The 22,446-nt window shown below is 38.9% G+C and overlaps 2 protein-coding genes and 1 long non-coding RNA gene across 4 annotated transcripts in view; 2 read left to right on the top strand and 1 right to left on the bottom strand.

The window, feature by feature from the left end:
- bcar3 (BCAR3 adaptor protein, NSP family member) overlaps positions 1–4,061 on the bottom strand; it is an 82,729-nt gene extending 78,668 nt beyond the window's left edge. The window contains exons 1-2 of the mRNA XM_085251755.1: positions 3,947–4,061; positions 3,622–3,827 (exon numbers count right to left, since the gene is read on the bottom strand). The gene's annotated coding sequence lies outside the window, so the exon portion shown is untranslated. The remainder of the gene's footprint in view (positions 1–3,621; positions 3,828–3,946) is intronic.
- Positions 1,211–16,328, top strand: LOC146555093 (BLOC-2 complex member HPS3-like). 2 transcript variants are annotated; one of them, XM_085251770.1, is made up of 13 exons: positions 1,211–1,293; positions 5,788–6,007; positions 6,897–6,971; positions 7,599–7,657; positions 8,389–8,458; positions 9,501–9,594; positions 11,790–11,863; positions 12,721–12,933; positions 14,373–14,442; positions 14,661–14,749; positions 14,968–15,082; positions 15,407–15,560; positions 15,641–16,328. In XM_085251770.1, the coding sequence occupies exons 1-13, from the start codon at positions 1,247–1,249 to the stop codon at positions 15,747–15,749; spliced, it is 1,389 nt and encodes a 462-aa protein (XP_085107896.1). In that variant the 5' UTR covers positions 1,211–1,246; the 3' UTR covers positions 15,750–16,328. The 2 variants fall into 2 exon arrangements, with proteins under 2 accessions (XP_085107896.1, XP_085107897.1); XM_085251771.1 differs by lacking the exons at positions 1,211–1,293; positions 5,788–6,007; positions 7,599–7,657; positions 8,389–8,458 and adding an exon at positions 9,109–9,180 and having other exon boundaries at positions 6,896–6,971.
- A 2,903-nt stretch (positions 16,329–19,231) lies between these two features.
- LOC146555092 (uncharacterized) lies at positions 19,232–22,003 on the top strand. Its single transcript, XR_014889229.1, has 3 exons — positions 19,232–19,360; positions 21,517–21,561; positions 21,744–22,003. It is a non-coding gene; the product is annotated as an uncharacterized LOC146555092 (long non-coding RNA).
- Positions 22,004–22,446: the final 443 nt, after the last annotated feature.

The raw sequence follows: 22,446 nt of genomic DNA, 5'->3' as shown, positions 1-22,446 counted from the left end.
GCATGCTTTATGTGAAGCAACTCGCAAGAACAAACAGAAATTGATCTAAGTGAGGTTCACAAACTGTCCATTTCACTTTCGCTTGTTAACAGATCGAGAAAGGTCGACGTAACGTGGTTACTATAAAAATTTGCCATCCAGTCTTGGAAATTTAATGACTGGGTTAACTGAGCTTGTGCAGTACAAGGATGCTAGTGAACCAGTGTTGGCCACACCCCGTCTACTACTGATATCAAGACCTTTTCACTGCATCTTTCAGCCAGATGCTTCGTGTAACAACTGAGTAGCGTAGACTATTGAACAGCTGTATATCATTTTAAAGTGTTGAGGCTTCTCCCAGATATTGCGAGTGGTTTATCTCATAAAGATTTTACAAGGCTCCACATGGCTGCTGGAAGATAACAGAGTCTTTCCAGATGATCCCAAAATCTAGGAACAAATCTGAAAACTGTGGTGGAGGTTTAAGGGAGTTGGATAAGTTGGGGAAAAACGTCATATATTGCATGCCCTTCTTGCCTTCATAAGGCAGTTCGATAGAGATGACAACAACTGGGCAAAGAGAAAGGTCTCATCAGAAATTTCTGGGATGTCTTTTCTACATTTTTCTTTAATATACAAAGAATGGGATCTGCTAGCATATTCCCAATAGAGCTGCCAGAACATAAAAGCTCAGAAGAAACCAGCACATGAGTACAAATAAAGTGAGCAGTAAAGAATCATACTGGAATTTCCAGTAGAACCAGGCAACAAGTTCACCATCAAGAAAACTACACTCTGTCCCTTGAGAGTTCTTCTTCCTCTCCTCTCCACTTCCTGTTGGTTTGACCTCAGCTGTTTCCCATGACCACATTTCTCTGGGGCGCTGTCACAGCATGCATTTTTACTATAGCATATAAATAGACTCCCTTGCTGTATGATCTAAAGAGGCCAGGCTATTTGATAGATACTTACCGAATACCAAAGCAGCTATGGCAAACAACAAATTCAAAGGCCAGAGAAGCCAAGACAGCATTAGAGGACAATTTCCCTTTCCCCCCCAGCCACTGTCTAAAGCCTGTATTGGCTGCCTTTTATACTCCAAGGGCATCCATTTTGCCAATCACATTAGACTGACACAATCCAACCAATTGAATTAAGCTGCAAAAATAACATCAGCATCATCACCAAGGCAATTCCAGCTCCTGTTACTCAGCATCGCAGCAAAGTGTTTGATTATTTTAAATGAAGGGCACTGGGCAGAGAGAAGATGCTTTCCCCTCACATAGAACAAAAGGCCAACATTCCAGGTGGCAGGTAAGGTTTCTTCACGTTTGTCTGCTGAAACGCATCCACCAATTTCAGCTCACTTTGCACATTTTTCAAATGTCATACTCTTTATGCTACTATGCTATTAGCTGGAAAAATGCAAAAACAACTGGGGGAATTTTAGTTTTTTTTAAAAAGGGTGGGGCCACTTATAGAAGCAATACATAGCAAGAGACATAATCATAATAATGAGGTATTAAAACAAACTTTTGCTATTATAAAAAGGAAAAGAAAACCTTATTTTTTATATTGTTTCTATATGGTGTGCTATTTGTAAAACACCTACCCTTAGTTATGGTAATGCGTTACTGGAAGACAAACAGTTGGACCCAGGCAGCTCCCAGCTTTCAGTATTTATTGTAAACTCAAACATGCAGTCATTTGCAACTGGAAATTATCACAGATGGCAGATCCAGCCATCTAACAGAACTGATTCCCCCATTTCAAATTACACACCACGCATGCATCTTTTCATTACTGATCTCAGCTGCTTGCCAGCATTGCTTTGCATCACTGCAGCTCAATGCAGGGTACATTTGCAATACTTGGGCTTTGCAGGGCTTACCTGGCATAAATGTCTGCAGCACATCAAAAACCAAGTAGAAAAACCATACATCTATAATGTGAGCACCATAAACACCAATTTACTCGCTTTGAATGTGTTCACTGAAACTTGAACTGTGCACTGAAATGCAGGCAACATTATAGTTAGTCAAAAAACTCCCCGACCTCTTCAGAGGTGTGAAAATAAATATGTGAATGATGTGGAATATCATTTTCTCCCTGTGGTCGGGTGCTCGCCTTAAGAACAAGTCTGAAGCCGCCTTCAAAACATGTTTATCTGTAGGTTACAGTAACTATAGAAGCAGAAGAAATATAACAGATGAGGAGAAGTCAATGAGTTACCATAGTAGGACAAAATCAAAAAAGCTTTCTTGTTGCTTGTTCTCCTCTTAGTCTGCAAAAATACTTTTGAGTCTCTCCCCTTTCACTTTATTTTCTTTTAGAAAAACTTCTTGTTTTCCATCTACTTCCCCTCTCTTCATTTTCTTTCATCATCTGTGTTTTCCTCATCCTCCTCACGTCATGTTTGTGCATCCTTTTCATTTCCAGCTGTCCTCCCTACCATCATCTATGCATTTCTATCCATTTGCTCTACAGTCCCGTCTCAAAGAAACAGAATTAAATCTGCTTGGCAGCTGCCAGGATTTTGTGAACGCGTATATGTGTGCCGACGCTAAACCACTGCCCAAGGGGATATGTGAATTTAACAACGTCATCAAGTTATCACACACACCTGCATATCGAGCAAGGCCAGGCTTGCAGCTAAGTAGCCACACAACAGCAAACATCTTATTTGTACGAAACGCTGAAAGACTTTCACTGTCCTCCTGGTCCAAAGAGAAAAGTTACTATCACACTGCACCACAATACCAGCAACTTTCATTTGGTTTGGATTTTTGCCTCCAAAAGTTACATTTCATTCAAAGTTTTCATTCTCTTCTCCCAAGATGATTTCAGCGTTTTATGGGATGCAAATTTACACTGATTTATTAGAGTATTTAAATACAAGCATCTTTACAACCCTCAAGGGAAAGAGGAAAATACTTAGTGTAATTTAAGCCCATAAAAGTACACAATTTCCAGTAAAGGATCACCTACACTGCACTCTTTCCCTCAAAGACAATACTTATAACAGCTTGACTGACAACAATTGATATGTGATTTAAATTAATATCATAAAGAGTTGTTTCACGCTTAAAGGTGTGTGTTGGGTTTAATTTTACACCCCTGGTTGAATCTCTGAAATGCTTTCATGAGCTCTGAGCCAACAGATTTCTAGCCTATAAAACATGACTGCAGATATGTACCCAGGATAATTTACAGCTAGTTATTACTTGTGTGGAATTTAGCAGTTCTGCAGTTTCATCTTTCTTGCTTAATACAGCAAAATGTCCTCAGCATGTTATTAAAAAAACAAAACCATCCAGTGTTTGAGGGATATTTGTGAGGAAGTTTTTATGCCATGTAACTTGAATGTGTCCTGCAATAATTGTAACTTAATAGTTACATTAAAAAGCCAATTTAGAAAAACAGTAAAAGAAGTTAAAGAAGTGAGTGCAAAACAGTTCTGCTTCACTTTCACCTCCAAGCACACAAAGTCTTAACTCCTAGCAGTTCAAACATGCACACTAGTTCAGTGCAGCGATTAGAAGGGATTTAAATGGTTAAGACTCTCCGGAGCTTTACCGTATTTCTCTCGCTTTTTTGCAACAAATAATCCTAAAGGTAAAAGTGCCCATACACCAGTCTTACCTTGAGAGAGTTGCAGAGCGACACAGACGGGCTGCTGCCTGCAGCCTGCACATCTGCTGGGGATGTAATGCAAAGCTGATAGGAGACCCCCACTGCCAGAGTACTGATTACAGCACCCTGGTTTTGGGACGGTGTAGTCTTAGCGGGCAGATGGTATCATCCATTTCAGTTACTACAGTCAGAGAAAAGCCCCGACCCCGGAGTATCTGTCAGGACCGCAGCAGACAACGAAAAATTGAACTACAGTACGCGTCTTCGTTTTATTTCTCTAGTGCCAATTAAAAGGCATGTAAAAGTGGCGCTTCGTTGGCTACCTTACAGTTACCTTCTGATGCTGTGGCAGGACCAGGCGGGGCAAATGCAAATCAAGGTGGTGCTAATTGGCTGGAAAAGCCCTCCGGCAGCACTGTCTTTGGAGGGTGGAGGAGCAGGACTTAAAGGGTGTCCTGCTCTGTCAGAAAAGGAACCCGTGTGCGTGTTATCCGCTGTGAAGGCTAGAGGCGTTTCTGTTTCTCTGCACCGTCATTTCTTTTAAATTATGATCTAAATAAACCCCCGATTAAAATATCATCAAACGTTTAGGTTACACGAGACTTTTCGGGGTTTTGAGTGTAAGTTAAATCTAATTATGGCCATTGGGTTGCAGACTTGATTACTGAGTCACTTGCAGGTGGTACAGTTAGCACCATTTGCGATGTATTTATTTTCAAGAGCAAAGGTAAGCAAAATTAAAAGTAAAATATTTAAACGGATACAAAACTTTCGAACGCAGTAGCTAGTTAGCATTCCGGCTTAGACATCCTGATAATTTACATGCTAATCAACCGGGCGCCTTTTCAAATTAAGTTTAAACCAATGACTGTAGAAAACTGTTTTCTATAGTCATTGGTTTAAACCTGGACAAAAAAGGTGAAACAAAATCAACCCACAAATAGTCATTAGCCAACTCTAAAGTTGTATATACCTTGTTCACATTGTAGACTTTATTTTATTTTTTTTAAGAAAAATAGAATTAATAACTTAATTAAATGTACGTTTCCACCTGGTCTCCCTAACTTTCATGTTTCGTCTGCTACTTTCTGGCGAAATCGTCTTCCTTTCAAAATAAAAGACTTCCGTCTTCAAAATAAAGACTGAACTAAAACCTAAAACCACTTAACTTTATACGTGAGTTTTTGTTCTGCGTTGTTGTTTGTTTGTTGTATTTGTCACCTCACGTTACACTTTTTGATTGAAACTAAATCTGACGGTTTTTAAGTTACAAAATATAGCAAATCAATTCATCAAGAAACGTAAGCGAATCAGCAACAATCCCTCAAGAGGGGCTGATCCCAAAACGCATACGGCTCTTTGCATCACAATATCTAAGTACTGGTATTACTGGGCAACAACTGGGAATAATCGTGTAGTATTTAAGAAGGGACGATGCCATCTTGTGGAGGAAAATGGAAAGCCACAAATTGAAATGGTTCTTTCCAAAGTAGCACTACCTTTACTCCACTAACGTTGAGCTTTGAAAGTCATATATTTAAATGGCTATAGAAACATTATTGGTATACAGTCCTAATCTGCACTGTATGTTATGTATTTCATCTGGAAAACTGCTTTTCCAAATATGTGGAAATTATTTTGTTCTGAGTCTTTTGAACTGATGAAATTTGAATAAATAGTTAATAGTGTACCACGAGTAGTTCTCAAGAGTAGGCAGAGAGGAAATAGAAAAATGTATGTATTATCAGGTAAAATGGTGCCAAAAGACTTCTGAAATATTTTCAGCTGTCCCTTTAGAGATACAGTCACTATTTCACAGAGGTAATCAATCACTGATTCACTATATCTGGTGCCCCTTTGTAGGTTATCTACAGATACAGAGGTTAGAGGGCAGATATGATGGTAGCCCCCCTTTGGATATCTGCTGTCATGTTCAAATCTGTTAAATGTTTTCTTTTATTTAATTTTCATCCTTTGGAAGTTGATTATTGATTCTATAAAATATAACATCACCTTATTCTTTCCATTCACCTAAAACGGCAACATAAAACTGATCTGATCTGACAAGTTACAAAATAAATACATAATAAAATAATTCTGTCACCAATGTAAAAATAAATCCGTGATAATTACAAAGTGTCCATCCATCCATTCGCTACCGCTTATCCTTTTCAGGGTCGCGGGGGGCGCTGCTGCACTGGGCCCTGGTCTGGATGGGCCTGGGCCCCCTTTCCCTGGCGGGTCGCGGAGTGTGGGAGTGCCTACTGGGGTCAGCGGGGGAGCTGGCCCCAGGGAGGGGTTACCTGCCCCTCCCTTCCTTCCCTCCCCATCTCCAGCTGCCTCCCTCTTCCCGCTCCACCACAACCACCCACACATGCAGGGCCTTGGAGTAGGGGTATGATTTTTTTTCTCCCCCCCCTTTCTCACTGTCCCTCTCCCCTTCTGTTTTTCCTTTCCTTCCTCTTTCTTTCTCCCTTTCCTATCCCTCACTCATGTCTGTCCCGTCTGTAACATCTGAAAATAAAATATAATAAATAATAAAAACAAAGATCGACCAAATGGACCAATACGGCAATGCCACGATGATCCATTTGGCAAAGTAAATCCATTGGGTATCCTTGTTGGTCTTCAGACAACAATTCTGATGGCTAAAGAACCAAATGGGACAGGCAAAAAAAGAAAAAAAGAAAAAGAATACAGAGGTTTGTAGTGTGTTTTTTCTTTTTCTTTTTACCTTTATTACAACCGTGTTGTTCCCGCAGGTCTCTGAGATTTAATTGCGATAGTTTCGCCTTTCCCCCCCTGACTGATGTTAAAGTTTGAGAGAAAGTCTGCAGAAAGTTTTTTTTAGCCTAATTCACTGGTCAAAAGTAAGTTGAATTGTGACGCAGACCTGCAGATCAGTAAAAAAAGAACAACTTTTCCTAGTAAACGCCAAAAAATATCTACCAAAGAAATGGAGGAAGTACACTTTCGTGTGAAATTCATGTGTGTGTGATATGATGTTTATGTGTAAAAAGTAAAAAAAAAAAACTGCACGAGAATTATATGTGCAAGTATGCAAATTAGCCCAATGTGTCAAATAAAGGAAAAACTTTCCAGATGGCATCAGTCCTCATCGATAAACAATCCAGCGCCTGAGACTAAGTGCATCCCTTTTCTTGTAGTAGTCCTGTTTACCCTGATGGATGAAGCCTCTGAGAAACACAGATAAAGTAAGAATGAAGCACCTTAACTAATGTTTTGGGGTTTTTTTTCTTGTTTTAAATTTCCACCTTGTACAGAGTCCTCTTGCCAGAAGACCAAACATGGTGCACGTCTACAACTGCCATCCTTTCTCCTCTCAGCAGATTGTGCAGGTAAAGTGAAACCTGACTGACGCTGATCTAGAGTTGGATGTCTCGAGACCGGTCTCGAGACCACTTTTACGTGGTCTTGGTCTCGTCTTGGTCTCGACGGACTTTTGTCTTGGTCTCGGTCTTGGTCTCGCTGTTTCGGTCTTGCGTTCTCAAATCGACATAGTGTTCGGGAGATTTGGAGTCAACCATCAGCGGAGCGGGGGGGGGGGGGGCTTACTGGGCTTAAGCCCAAAAACAACACACGAAGCACAGAGCACACCGTCGTAAATTCCCCCTAATTTTGGTATGATCCGAGCTCAGGCACTAGGCGACTGAGCACAGCACCCATGTGAGCGAGGGGGGAGAAGCTGCTGCCTGCGAATTTGCTGCAGACAGAGGAGAGCTTAAGTTTGACCAGGTACCAAAGCAAATCATTCGTACTTAACTAATAATGTAAATATGACGGTGTATCACAAAAGATTGATATCAAACTGATCACTTGGTTGCGTTACTTGCTCTTCGAGTGAATCAACAAATGGATAAATAAAAAGCCGAACAGCAATGCTGATTTTTTAGAGTCTTAGCTTACATTTCATATTTTCAGTTGTTTCCCTCCACGGCTAAACAAACTCTCTAAATCGGTTTCAGTTGTGTACTGATGAACACAACAATGGACATAAGGAGCTTCTTTCAAAGAAAAAACTCAGGTAGATGTTATTTTATATATTATACTTTGGATGTTGTTCAGTATATCTATGCAAAACAAGAGGAATTTCAATACACAGCAGGATATTCACAGTTGAAACCAGATATTTACATACACTTTATGGAGAAAACATAAAAACTTTTTTTTACTGTTAAACATCAATTTAGAGTAAACTTTTGTTTTAGATAAATACATGTTGAAATATCTTTTGAATTAGTTAAATGTCAGAATAAAAAGAGGGAGCTGTCTATTTTAATCACTTTCATCAAATTTAGGAGTACATATACACTAAGTTTATTGTTAATTAATAAGAAAACTCCAGACAATTCCATTCTGAGCTGAAGAAGCTTCTGATAGGTTAGTAGAGTCCATGTGAGTAAACTGGTGGCACAGCTGTGGATGCATATAAGGCAAAACACAGAGCCTGTTTCTTTGACATGGGAAAATCAAGAGATGTCAACCAAAACACCAGGAAAAGAATTAGACCTCCATAAGTGTGGCTCAATTTGAATACAATTTGGTGCCATTTGCAATTAAGAAATACAGATAGTTTCTCTCTTTACTCTTAAAGTTAACAAATATGTTTTTTATATCTATCAATCTAAAAAAATAAACATTTAGTCTGATTTGATGTTACAATTAAAAAAGTGTTTGTGTTTTTATCTGAAGAGTATGTAAATATCTGGTTTCAACTGTATATTTGATGATGTTGGTGTTTGGCTTGATTGTCAGCACAAAGAGTGAGAGAGAGGAGCAGAGAGGGAGAGAGAATGACGACAGAACAGAGATGGAACAAGAGCAGGTGAGACACACATGTTAGTCAAATGGTTGTTTGCCAAAACTCATCAGAACATGTATCTAGTACCTAGTGTTTGTTTTTAGATACCATTTGTTACTTTTCAAATTCTATATTTATTAAGTTTTGCAGGCTTGTTTGCACAACGAGGCTAAATAATTATATAAACTTTTCTCAATCTAAATATTGTACTTTGGTAGAATTAAAAAATAAGTGTAGTGCAGGTCTATGATGATTTTTAGTGCTACTATCATCTAGTTCTGATTCTGGTTCTGTCTTGGTAACTGTTGTAGTCCTGTTTTAATTCTGGATCAGTTCTGGGTCTGGTTGAATTGGGGTTTAGTCCCTGTGTCTTGATACAGGCCCGACTTTGTTCTGCCTTGCTGCATATGTATATAGAATAGCATCTGGCTGCAGTTTAAAGACTTTTTTTGTCTCGGTATTGGTCTTGGTCTCGTCTCGACTCGGTCTCGGTCTTGGTCTCGTCTCAACTTGGTCTTGGTCTTGGTCTTGTCTTGGTCTCGATACCCTCTGGTCTTGGTCTTGTCTTGGTCTCGGATTAGGCGGTCTTGACTACAAGTCTACGCTGATCCCATGTCAGCCGTGTTTTATTACCTATGCTCTCGTCTTCACTGCTTTCCCACTCTGTGGCTCAGGTGGAGAAGGAACCCGGACTGGTCTGCTGTGGAGGTGGAGCTATTTTTGTGGTGGCGACTGGAGGATGCAAGGTTGCTTTAATGTGCTTATGTTTACAGTTTGTGACCTTTTTAAAAATGTATTTATTTTAGTAATGACTTTGGTGGTAGCGAGGCAAAATAAGATAAAATAGTCAGTTTTGTGTTAAGCCTCTCCCACCAGATGTGCAAAGGTATTTGAGGGCATATCAGTCCCGTTAACTCCACTGGGACGAGTTAATTTCGCTCCAGACCACTTGAATTACATCATGCTCAAAGGTTATTATTGATGCTTTGTCTTCCTCATCTTACTTAAGCATTTAGTAACTAACCCTTTGTAGTAGCCTGACACTGTTGTGCTGAACTGAATCCAGGTGGAGGCGTACAATGTGGAGGTGGAGGGCTGCCCCCTCATCTGCCGCTTTTCCACCATGGGCGCTGTGAGGAGCATCCAGCATAGCAAGATAGGTAAAGACATTTCCTGTCCTTCTCTGCCCTCTGTACTGACTAGAGATGGACCGATCCGATATTACGTATCGGTATCGGTCCGATACTGACCTAAATTACTGGATCGGATATCGGAGAAAAATAAAAAATGTAATCCGATCCATTAAATATCACGAAAGCACCTCACAAAACTTGCAACACGCCGTAACTCACCTCAGAACGTTAGCACGTCGGAGCAGTATGCATCACGTGATAGAGCGGCTGTGGCATGCGGGACCTGTCGGTGGTCTGGATAGCATTTGGAGCTTCGCTAGCAACCTGGCATTTCATCTCCGACAAAGTTATCCCCGAGAGAAGTAAAGCAAGTGTGTAAGTCCATCTCTGAATGTTTGTAAAGCATTCCCACGTTAAGCTTAACGAGCGACTGCCTCTTGCTCTCCGGCTGCTACTTCAATCGTGAAACTGCTTAAATGATCAGCTGATCGGCTTTTCTGTAGCGAGTCCGTCTTTCTTGTTTGTTTTTGGCCCACTTTGCACCAGAAAGAGGAAACCAGCGGCTGAACAACAGCAGCACATTTAAGCTTGATAAGCTGTTGTTAGAATTTATTTAATATTACTTTCTACACCAGGATCTTTTCTACGTAGCTGACGCTGGTAACTGTGCAGGGGCGGATCTAGCAAAGTTTAGCCAGGGGGGCCGATAGGGCATTAACTGGGAAAAGGGGGCACAAAGACATACTTTTCTTTCTTATTCTCATTTAAAATGTCTAGCTTTTAATAAATAATTATCTGACACCCAAAGTTTTAATTTGATGTAAAACGAATAGAAGTCAATTACTGTATATAGTGACTATTAAGTCTAATATATATACCCTATAGTACTTTTTATTTTATTTAACACAAAGAATAACATTGTCTCCTTCCCGAGGGCAGACGCTAACTGCCCCCCTTCTCCTGGAACCGTCTGTACCCTGCTGAGACACAACATGGCAACTACAAGGACTCTTTCATTTATTAAGACCATCAGTGTGTATTGCTCTAAATCAAGTATATAATATTAAATGAATATTGCTGGATCAGCTACTTCTACTTAAAACATATTAAAACATGACTAAGCACAAAATCACCAAGAATGACATCTTATAAGTGCTGTGTAAGCGCGTGCGGCCTTCCAAGCTCAAAGCCTTTGCCCTCCATAGATCAGCCAGACTCGCGCTGGCTGTAGCTTTTAACCTTTAATTACCTTGAGCACAACTCTAAAATGAGCAACAAACTGCAATGTGTATGGAATGATCATGGTTACATCTGCAATGGAAAATCATGTTATTATTCTGGTACCTGTAAGAAAGATCAAATTAAAGTTATCACCATCACTGTAATGCAAAGAATAATATAAGATCAAAAACTTCAATTTATGCTTAATGCAAAGCTGGTTATATACTTCTAAGGAACTAATAATGACATATTAAAATATTAAATGATAATGAGAAAAACATCCCCTCCTTATTCTACATAAGCTATAGTACTTTTTCCTTTGGGAAGGTACCATCTGTGCAGTCTGCAATTTTGTTGAAGAAAGATGTTGAATCTATTTAATATTTCTGTGCATTTTTTTTCACACTGCATCAAATTAAGGTTGATTACGTCGATTAAGCATCATGAGGTGGAGCGTGAGGGGTGGTTCCCTATTTTTTATTTATTTATTTTTGTTGTTGCTGGGAGTTGGAACCCTATTAGTTAGGTTGCTTAATATTTACGCTAAGTACTCTTTAAAATACCAGAATAGGGAGAATGGTGTAGGTCTAAGTTTATTAGATTGATCAGTATTGCTGAACTATGAAATATTTTTTTTGTATACAGGTATAACAGAATAGCTTTAGTGTAGTTGTTGTTTTAAACTTGAGTATGAACTTGCAGACTTGCAAAATGCAGCAAGATATTTTAAAAAACAGTTTTGTTGATTAAAAAACACTATATCGGATTCATATCGGTATCGGCAGATATCCAAATTTATGATATCGGTATCGGACATAAAAAAGTGGTATCGTGCCATCTCTAGTACTGACATTCACTTTTTTGCTGTCTGTCTCCCATATGTGAGCAAAATGGCTTCAAGTGATGACAGTGTAAACTGGAAAGGCATCAAAAACAAAGACACTAGACACTGAAAAATCTTGGGTTTTATCACTGCCTCCTCTGTGCTCACTCACTTCTAGGAGACTACCTGGTGACCATTGAGGAAAAGAACAATGCCACCTACCTGAGAGCATACACCAACTGGCGTTACCAGGTACACAAGAACCATCTCGAGTCCAAATCACCCAAGAGTAAAAATAGGACAGAAACCTCCTTGTGGTTAGGGGAAAAAGTGGTTGATGGCAAGTAGTTGCAGTGACCAATTGGTTACCCAGAGGTTGAATGCACACCACCTTTAACTAGGATTACCTCGCTCTGGTGGTATGCAACCTGTCTCCAAGCAGTGACTGCGGTCAGTCTCACAAAGCGTAGCAAAGGTTTGTAAATAACTAGCATCTAGATTACGAATGCAGATAGATGCTAACACATAATCAGTCAGTCAGTCTATCAGTCTGCTCTAATGGATGCAGATCATCTCCAATGCGTTTCTTTGGAATGGCAAACTTGACTCGGCTCATTGTGAATTAGTTTAATTATGGTTCCATACATAAATCTTATGTTGCTTTAATGTGATTAAACTAAGGAATATAATAAGCTTTTGTAAGAAAAAACTATCTCTCAGATTTAAACTGTGAATTTTTTGAAACTGGTAGTCAGATGTTGTTGTCAGATTGTTCTAGCTCTCTAGCTAGCTGTCTTCATTTGAACTGTACATCCTGTTATCTTCATATTGCAGTACACTATACAAAACCTTCAAATTGAGGTCACGAGCACCCTCAATCAGTCTCAATGGTCATATGTCCAAGCTTACCTATGTTAGAGACAGACTGTCAAAGCAAATGGTATAAAGGGCGTTTAAACATGTGCATAGTTATGGATAAATTATGCTGAGAGCAAGAAGAAATAAGCAAATTATATTCCACCAAAGGCAGTCTGCAGCTGTCATGTATATTGCTGTTTTCTAATTACACACTGGGAAATATGTTAATGCCTTATTTGCCCTCTGTTCAGGCAGAGGAGAAAGCCCGCGTTGGGGTTCGTTTGTTGGGCCACTTGCTGGGTGGAGCATCTGTGTGGGGTGGAGTGCAGATGGAGATTATTGAGATCCCTCTGTCAGAGCGGCCCATTGCCGTGTCTTGCTGCCCGGTTAGAGGAGACCTGCTGGTTGGCTCTGAGAACACTCTGGTTCTCTTTACGTTGAGACAACACAACCAGCAGAACCTGGTAAGAACTCAATTCTTAATCAAAGTTTACCTGCTTTATTGACGTTATGGAGTTTATCTGCATTTAAATTTACAATTCAATAATGTCTTTAATTTGTTAAAGACTGTTTATTTAAGTTTTTGTTACTTTTTTTGTGATAAGGGTCGATTTCAAGGTGCTTCAACCTTTGTCTGCTGCTCCACAATGCCTTCCACAGTAATTTCAGTGCTTCTTAAGCATCTCCGTTGGGCTTTGGTCTTCCTCTCATGCTGGACTCAGGACAGAATGGATGCTGCATTTATTCAATACACCATTTTGTGGTACTGATTTGTGATATGGTGCTTTGTGTGCCAGATGGGAGTCTTTAATGGGCCAATTCAGGCCCCCACGCCTTATGTTTAACATCCCTGCTTTAAATAATATCTCTTCAATATAATATGACGTCTTGGACATAAAGATTTTTTTTCCGCACATACTGTTGATAACTTGCACTCTTTTTTTAGAAGATTTTAAAGTATTTTCCAAATATGATGAGTACGTTTACAAGGTTTTGTTAAGGTGGCAGCTTAACACCATTTATTTTAATAGCTGGCTTGTGATGGACCGAGTTGAAAAACAGGAGGAGTCCCAGGAATTATTAGAAAAATATAGTTTTCATTTATTTAACCCCAAAAAATTATATTTACAAAAGCAATAAATGTTGAGCTCATAAAAGAGGTCAAAGGAACAAAACTGAACCCAGGCAAAGACTGCAACCTTAACAAACCAAATGACTGCCCAAACATACATAATTGACCTAAACATGAAATGACATACAAGGGTATATATAATGGCTGATCAAACCATTGTGACACATGAGGGGTAACAAACAAACACAATCATAAATCACAAACGATGCAGTACAATCTAGTTTGTTAGTAAACTAAACACCAAAGAAGAAACCAAAAACCCCATTAAACCCTAAACTCAAATATTTAATTAAATACAAATACTTTGTTTTTAAAGTAAAGAAAACACACATTCCCCCCTTCAGCAGGAAGTAGTGGTGTGGTCCAATTATCTTCCCTTGTATTTAATGGTTTCAACCCCTGGCTACCATCTTTTGTCCGGCAACTCCCAGGGATGATAGCAGGTAAGAAATAAAAGGACAAAGGTTAGTCAGAAAGCAAAGAAATGAAGTAGTATGAATACATAAGTAAACTAAATGTGCGCGCTTACAAATAGAACAAATGTATCCAAACCAATCAATAAAGTTATTGGAAACTAAAATGTATTACTATGTTCAAAATGAAGAATGAAAATACAAAAGTTACCGACTTTTAGAGTGTGGCCACGGGTTTGGCCATCACATGGCTGTAAAAAGATCAAATGTTGTGGTAACGTCTTTCATCGAAAATGAGCAGACTCACTGATAACCTACACACTATGTTACACTGGAATAATGTTTGTTTCTTTGGGAGGAAACTCAGGAGAATCAGAGTCTTCAGAGCAGCTGGCCAAACACTCGGCAGCGCTGCGGTCAGAGTCAAGGTAACTAAAAAACACACATTTATTAATTTATTAAGATATTTTCAGTCAAACACTCATTTTGTATCGCAACTATCTACAAATCATCATCTGATCATTGATCAGAGAAAGATGTCTTACAATGAGCCGTGTGTATTTTATTTCATATGGCAAAGAGTTTACATTAGATGTGAATTAGGACTAAAAAGCTTCTGTTCAATAGGCCTGTTTTCTACCAACAGCTCAGTCTTCAAGTTCCAGCCAGAATCTTTCCGTCCTGGATTTTGAACGCTCCGTCATCCTGCACCTTCCAAAAATCACACCTAAGCAGGTGCTTTTCTTCACTTATTTTTATCTGTGACTGTGTCAAACTGTTATATCAACCATGTTCACTGCACCTATTTATATTTAAAAATGTAAGCCTTTTCTGAGTGGATAGCTTGCATTTACGTAATGAGAGAAAGAGAACAATTTCTGTCGTACTGGGAAATTTCTAACTTAAGCATTTTTCCTCGTTTTTGTTTTTTTCCTAAATATTTTGACCGCTAGGTGGCACTGTGCGACACATATGTGGCTGTGCAAGGAGAGCTGGAAGTCTTGATATTAAAACTGGATGAAACCTCTGAACCCCAAATCCTGGAGGAACCACTGGACACAAATAACGGTAACGGCACACATGTAAATGCTCTATAATGTGTTTTAAGTTATGGCTTAAGGGTGATTTTTTTTCTTTTTAACTAGAAAGGGATGAGTACAGAGACCTTTATGAATATGAATTACATTACTAAAGCTGACAATTAGACATTTTTACAGAGTTCTCAAACATTCTTTTTGGTTTTATTCTACAGATTTAATACTAAGAAAACAACATAAAAAATGCATTCAAGCTCATACTTTTACATTGTCCACATGAAGCAGAGCATGAGACATTTTATCAAATGTAGGAGTGACCTGTGATATGCAATCTGTGATCTTTCTGCATGCACAGCAGAATATCTGGAAGACCAGGCTGACTTTCTGGTTGTTCCGAGACACCAGGAGTTACTTGGCGATCGAGCTAAAGACTGCGACATCCCAGTTAGCATTGAAAAAACCGGGCTGGAAGAAGGAAGGCAGTATGCACTTTCTTACGTTCTTTTCAGGTGTGTCTGCACTTCTGAGTTTGTTCCTTAAGAATACTTCTCCCAGCTGTGGTTTGACTGAACTCCCTCCGGTCCTGCAGGCACTTTTCTCCAGAGTTCTTCCAAGGATGCAGCATGGATGAGATGCAGCTTCACTTTGTTCTGAGTCAGCGAGGGCTGAAACCTAACTGTGTGGTTAAGGTGTTTTAATGCAGCGGCCCCCAACCGCCGGGCCACGGACCGTCGTTTGGTCGAGAGATGAGGCTCGGGTGTGAAATGTATGGTTTTCAGAGTTTTTATCGTTTTTTTATCGTTATTTTGTTATCGTTTTTATCGTTAACTCTGTTTTCCTGGGTCTTTCACGTGTGTTATGAATAAATCTTCTTTTTTTCCGGTACCGGTACTAGTTTTATTTTGTTGTATTTATCTGTGACACCTTAAAGGCCGGTCCGTGAAAATATTGTCGGGCATAAACCGGTCCGTGGCGCAAAAAAGGTTGGGGACCGCTGTTTTAATGTATATAGAAGAGACTGAAGTTTATATGTTATGGAATTATTTATAGGACTTGTTCCAAATCTTCATATGTCTATGATGTGTTGGTTATATTGTAGTGGTTTTCTTATGGGGAGGGTTTTGTTTTCCTTTGGTTTGCTGACCCCCAGACTTGGTCTATTCCAGATGCTCACCTGAATCAGGTAGAGTATAACAGGAAGCCATTTGCTTTTCAGAAGGGTTGGATTCTTTGCTGTATCACCATGTGTTCTCATTAATAAAGTACATTTTACTCCAGTCTCGTGCTATTTTAGTGGAAGTGACCCATGACCGTCGGCCAAAACTGACAATATGACTATTAAAAGTCTGAGTAATACTGTAATTTTCTGCTGCTCATTCCTGTGCAACATCCCATTTGGCCTCCCGTCATATTTCTTTTCAAGATTTTCTTATTTAATCACTAGTGTACATATATTTATATTTATAGATACATATATATTTAGTCATCTTTTCTCTTTTACCACGTCTCTCTAATATTTTGCTCTTTACTATTTTTCTATTTTTTATTTTATTATATTTTATTATATTTCTACTGTACCATGCTGCTGAGTGACTGCTGCTCGTCAAACACATTTCATTGCAATGTTGACCCTGTGCTAACTTGCATATGACAAATAAAACTGAAAACAGTAAAGGCAAAGGGAACACATCAAGTAAGGATTTCACACTCCCACTCACAACGGCACTTTCAAAGCATAAAGCCAAATATTTGAAAATTTCATTTTGAGGCATTTTAAAAATGAATGTGTTTGAGTTTCATTGCTCCAAAGCAATGTTTTCATATAAGCAAGACAACAACCAGTTTGCAACCATGTAAGTACAGTCCTCTATTGTAAACAGACGTGTTGGGAATCTGTCTGCGTTTATAAATTAGACAACAGTTATTTGCAGATCTTCATCAATCTACCTGAGAGTGATTGCAGTCGGTCTGAGTTGGACTGCAACTGTTTTGAGTCAGGTTGCCTCCAAGGAGGCCGTTTATTATTTTCCTTTCCTAGTTGGAGAGATGGCTGTTGTTTTGTTTTTACTGTAGTGTGCTGGGCCATTAATGGCTCAGGGGCTGCAGCGTATCCGCGCCAACACCTAAGGCCAACGTGGAATCACCGGTCAGACTAACATAAAGAAAAAATCTGTTAAATTACACATTTGTATTCATTAAGTCACAGACAATGAAAACAAGCAGAAATCAAGATGTAATATTTTTATAATTTTATTGATGTTAAATTAAAGTCCCAGCTTAGTTATGTTGTCAGTGCAAGTCACTTCAATCTGTATAGCACCAAAGGAAACAATGGTGTTTTCAAGGTGCTTCACACTGTAAGGTAACAACTTACAGTATTAAAAAGAAAACCCCAAAAGAACAAACCCCTCTGAGCAAGCACGAGGCGACAGTGGGAAGGAAAAACTCCCTTTTAAGAGGAAGAAACCTTCGACAGAACCAGGCTCAGGGCGGGGTGGCCATCTGCCGCGACCATTCCTGGGGATTTCAAAAATGACTTGATCTGATCTAAATGTAAAACTAGCTAATTTAAAGTGTCCAGTGAGTTTTAGAAAATATCTTGCTGTTGATATCACGATGTCACTATAAAGGGGAAACTTTGTTTCCTCCCTTAAACCTCCCAAAAAATGCCCGCACCGATGAGAAGCACTTAGATATGCGACTTGGTTCTGGGAATATCTTTCTTTTGAAAGTTTTAACAATATCTTCATCAAGATCTTGGACGTTTAATTGCCAGAATGTCACAATAACCGCTGCATGCTTCCATCTTTTACAGAGGGATTTGAAAACCCTCTCGCTGAGTTTCTTGAACTTCTCTGGGGGGATTTTGTCGTATTCGGCCCTGATTTCAGTCCAGATTTTCATGGTAAGCCGTTTGGAGATAGCTTCAGCATTTTCAATGCTGAAGACTGTGTCTGATTTTTTTGCAGCCTGGGAAATCAGTCCTTCCACAAAGATTTCCACTGAAAGTCTGCATCTTTCTTTCTTTTCATATGATTCCAGTCTATCAGTAACTGTTACTGCCAACAGGTGTTCTTGGAATACTGAAGTAGTTATGAAATTAAATATTGGTTGTCCCATTAAATTCATTGGATCCTCCTCCCCACTCCTCCCCATTTTCACTGATATTTGTGACCAATTATATAATTGGTCACAAATATCAGTGAAAATGGCATTAGCAATGCAGTCAAAATAATTCTGCACTTTTTGGTCTAAATGCAAATCCATCCACTTGAATTTGTCCAAGAGTAGATCCAACAAACGTTTTTGGTGAGAATGAGGGCACTTTAAAAGTTTACCAAGCTTTGAAAGCACAGCCTGAATTAATGTCTCTAACCATCTTTCAAAGTCTAAGGTGTTTTCAGGTGGCTCACAGTCTACAGAAGATCTGTGATTCTGTATCTTTTTATATGACTCCGTTTGACTTACCGGTATGTTTGTTAACGGTAGGATGCTGGCTTCATGTTCAACACAGGATTTCTGCTGCTGGGGATCTGGAATTGGATTGTTTTCTGCTTTTGCAGCACTGTGTTGGTCAGCATTTTGACAGCGTTCTTCTGTGTTTGCTGTTTCTTGGCTGTTAGCATCTATATTCTGTGCTGTATCAAACTCCTGCTCAGCAGAATCGTCCAAAAATTTCACAGGTGACAAAAACGTTTTGCCAGTGGTGGTGTGGACAGAACAGTTTTGATGTACAGGGGAGTTCTGGGAAGACCTCAGTGGTGATACTGCTCCTGACTGTTCACACAGGTCCATTACGTCCTCTACAAAACCTGCAAGCCGCTTAGCGGTGAAGCAATCCGGATAGCCTGAGGTAAGCTCTTCCCACTGCTTGTTCGAAAAACTACTGACCAAGTTATTCAAGAGGGATACCAAAGCATGTACTGTAGAATTATCCCGATTGGTCTGAACTGTTTCATCATTTGTCATTGTGTTGTTTGAGCTTGCCATTTCACTTTTTTGTTTTTTATGTCTAAAATGTTGTTTTGTGTTAAACTCCGTGTTTGAACGTTTAAAGCGCTGCTGTCCCGCTGTATGAATGCGTTTCAACTGAACAGCCAGGTCTATATATAAGGTCGGTTTCATTGTAACGTCACCAGTCAAAGGACTGGCCCGGCTCGTCATAACGAAAGGGGGCGGGACAAATCTGTTGCTTAGCAACTGAAAAAAAGGCACACCGCGCTGAATGCTACATCCGTCCTGCGACGGTACACCGCCTCCGCACCACCGTTTAAACATGAAGTGTGGATGTTAGAAGATCCCAAATATGGTGAGCTACTGGAAAATTACTCACGTTTTTGTTCTTGAGAGTGAGCGATAATAAGCGACATTTTATTGAGAAATTACAGTAGTCTGTCTGTTTCTCTTCATAGCTCTTTTCAAAACACGGTTACCTTTGGTTTGTTTGGCTCGCAGCTTAAAACGTAGTTTCAGTGTTTTTGCCTTCTGTGATTAATTCTGGTTTGCCTGCTTTATGGAGCTCAAACCAAGGCAAAATTGAAGTATCAGTATTTAAATGTAAATAGACTCAAACTAGGAGTGGATCAAAGGGGGTCCTTTCAGGTGCCAAATCTCCACTGCTAACATTTTATGCATGTTTAGCTTAATTGTAGAAAAGGTGCTTGTAATAATGTTTGGGTGAATAGGTGAATGAGGCATGTTGTATAAAGCGCTTTTTAATGCACGAGCAAAATACAAAAACCCTATATAAAAAGCAGTCAGCTTACCATTTATGTATTTGTTCCATTGAACGCTTCTGTGAAAATCAATTTGATACTTGTTCAAATAAAAAATTTGAATCGATTAGTTGTTTTCTCAACATTTATTAATCGACTATATGCAGAAAACTGTGACACTGTGGAACCCTTATTGCCGTTGTTGCCCTGAGGCAACAGACCAATTTCAATAGCATCAAATAAGGGTTAAAATAATTTAAGGAAAAATGAATTCAAATGATTTTCTGTAACTACAAAAATGACCTAAATAAGACAGAAATACACATTCATTTTTATCGTTTTGTCAACAACAGGGCGCATGAGGTTTGTTCAATATTTGTTGTGTCTACAAGGCTCAGGCGCCCCCAAGTGTCTTATTTGTATAGTTGAAAGCATTATAAAGGAACGCAAAACTAAATTACATATAATTATAATTCTTGGCACTTTCTGGTGTGTGTGAGTTAGTGTTTCTCTTTTATGATTTGTGGGTCCAGCATCAAATTCAGAATCCTTCCCATCACACATGAGGTCTTGAATAATCATCTTATTTTAAAGACCTCGTAGTTTGATAGTTTGCTCCCTGACCGTGGTTCTGCCAGAGGGTGCTTCCTGTTAAAAGTGAGTTGTTCCTTCCCACTGTATTGAGGTTTTTTCTTTTTAATTGTAGACTTTCTACCTTACAATCTATACCACCTCGAGGAGAATGTTGTTGTGATTCAGCTCTGCATAAATACAATTAAATCGAATTAAGTGGGTTCAGCTAATTTGTGAAATAAATGTGAGTGACACGGTAAGTAATAGCCTGCATGTAACTCATTGTAAGAAGAGCAATATCGCCCCCTCCTGGTTCAACTTTTTTTTTCTTTGCAGTAATCTTTCCAATAATAATACATATGCACTAACCTCATGCTTGCTGTTAACAATAGCCTAAAGACATAAAATCAAGTTTAGTTTTTTCTTTAAGTTTATGTTTTTTATATGGTTGGCATTTATTTTGTTTCTTTTTAATAATTATATTGATTCTATTGATTGTTTGCCAAGCACTGAGGTCTCTGCTTAGACTGTGCTACTGGGATCACTGATTTAAAAATGAGGCAAAAGCACCAAAGTTGTGCTCAAAAACAGTACAGTGAGCTACAACCTGTTTCTGTAGTAATTCAAACACACTTATTGTTTTTAAATACATACATGTTTAGTTTTTTTAAACCTAATTATATAATTTTTTTTGCAAAAGTGTCACCTAAACACCCAAATATACGTAATTCAAAACTTACTTTAATTATTACCCATTTGGCTGGTAACATGGACCCAGTCTGATGGATAGTTACTGAACAGATAGTCTTTTCTTTAAAGGCTGCAGTCAAAGCAAATCATTGTAAAAACAAGACAAGTCAATAAAAAACAAGTAATAACTATCATACTAAACTACAATAGAGAGAAAATCCAGTAAATATAATTATATTATGTAAAAAAATATACAAATATTTACCTCTAATTTAAAAAGACATTACAAGGGTACTAGTTTCATTTTAATCTAAACATAATCTAAATTGACACTAAATCAGTTTAAATATTACAGCTGAAGGTGATTTTAATAAATGTACTGCTGCTTGACTTTGTTTTACTACTGCAGTATAATTTATCATGTACAAAAGCTCCAAATGTTGTTTCTCTGACTTAATGTTCTGATGACGTTTGTGTTATTTTGCAGGAAATAGTCAGGACCCAGATGAACCTGTGCTGGAATTCAGTGCGGGTGAGTAATATGAGCATTTATGAAGGCTGTCCATGACCCGTAATTAAATTTAGCGTCATTAGTCTTATTTTGTCTCTCAGTGCAGGTATGTAATGTGACAAAACCGCTAATGATCTGATATGTTTGGGATGGATGGGCTGTGAATTATATAGTGAATTGTCTTATTTTGTCGCTCTGTGCAGGCTAGGGCCTATTATATGCTGTAGCCTGAAGGCAGCTGAGTTGCAGAGGATGGAGTGATCACTGGCTTTCTACTTACAGGGTGGTGGGTCTCAGAGGACAATTGCTACCCCTGTTGAAGTGAACAACGTGTGGAGTGCAACTGGCTTTGTGGCATAGCTGGCTCTGGCCTTGGACTGTGTGTTTTTACTTTGTACCTAAATGGGACACTGGACTTTTAACTATTATTCATTGTGTTTATAAATAAAATTTTAGAATTTTATTGACTGTCATCTTTTTGCCCACGGCGGAGACGGTTGGTCAGACCTAGAATCTCTTTATGTGTGTGTGTGTGTAACATCAGCAGGGTTTTGCATAAAAGAGTGTGAGCAGGTCAAAAGGTCAATTCATTTATTGTAGTTTTATGGCAGCACCTTCTAGTGGCCTTGAAGCAAACAGTCTCCTAACTAAGCCATGGCATCTCCGGTCTCTCCTACTTTTGTGTGCTGTGCTGGAGGAGCAGCATTGGATCTAGTGATACTGAGTAAGCTGATTAGGACCGGCCTGGAGAAATGTGGTTTGCATGAAGTATCAGGAGAAAAACAACCTTGTATTGTAAAATAATAATACACGAATAATAAATACTTTTCATGACATTCAGATTTCTGGACTCACGAGTTCATAGAACATTAATGTTACGAAACATTGAGATAAGTCTTAAAACTA

This window comes from Mchenga conophoros, linkage group LG17, assembly GCF_057382185.1.
Source record: "Mchenga conophoros isolate Kocher_MC1m ecotype Shallow Benthic linkage group LG17, M_conophoros_male_GT1.1, whole genome shotgun sequence".
NCBI lineage: Eukaryota > Metazoa > Chordata > Actinopteri > Cichliformes > Cichlidae > Mchenga > Mchenga conophoros.
Note: the sequence above shows the minus strand (reverse complement) of the source record. Positions and strands in the feature narration are given on the sequence as shown.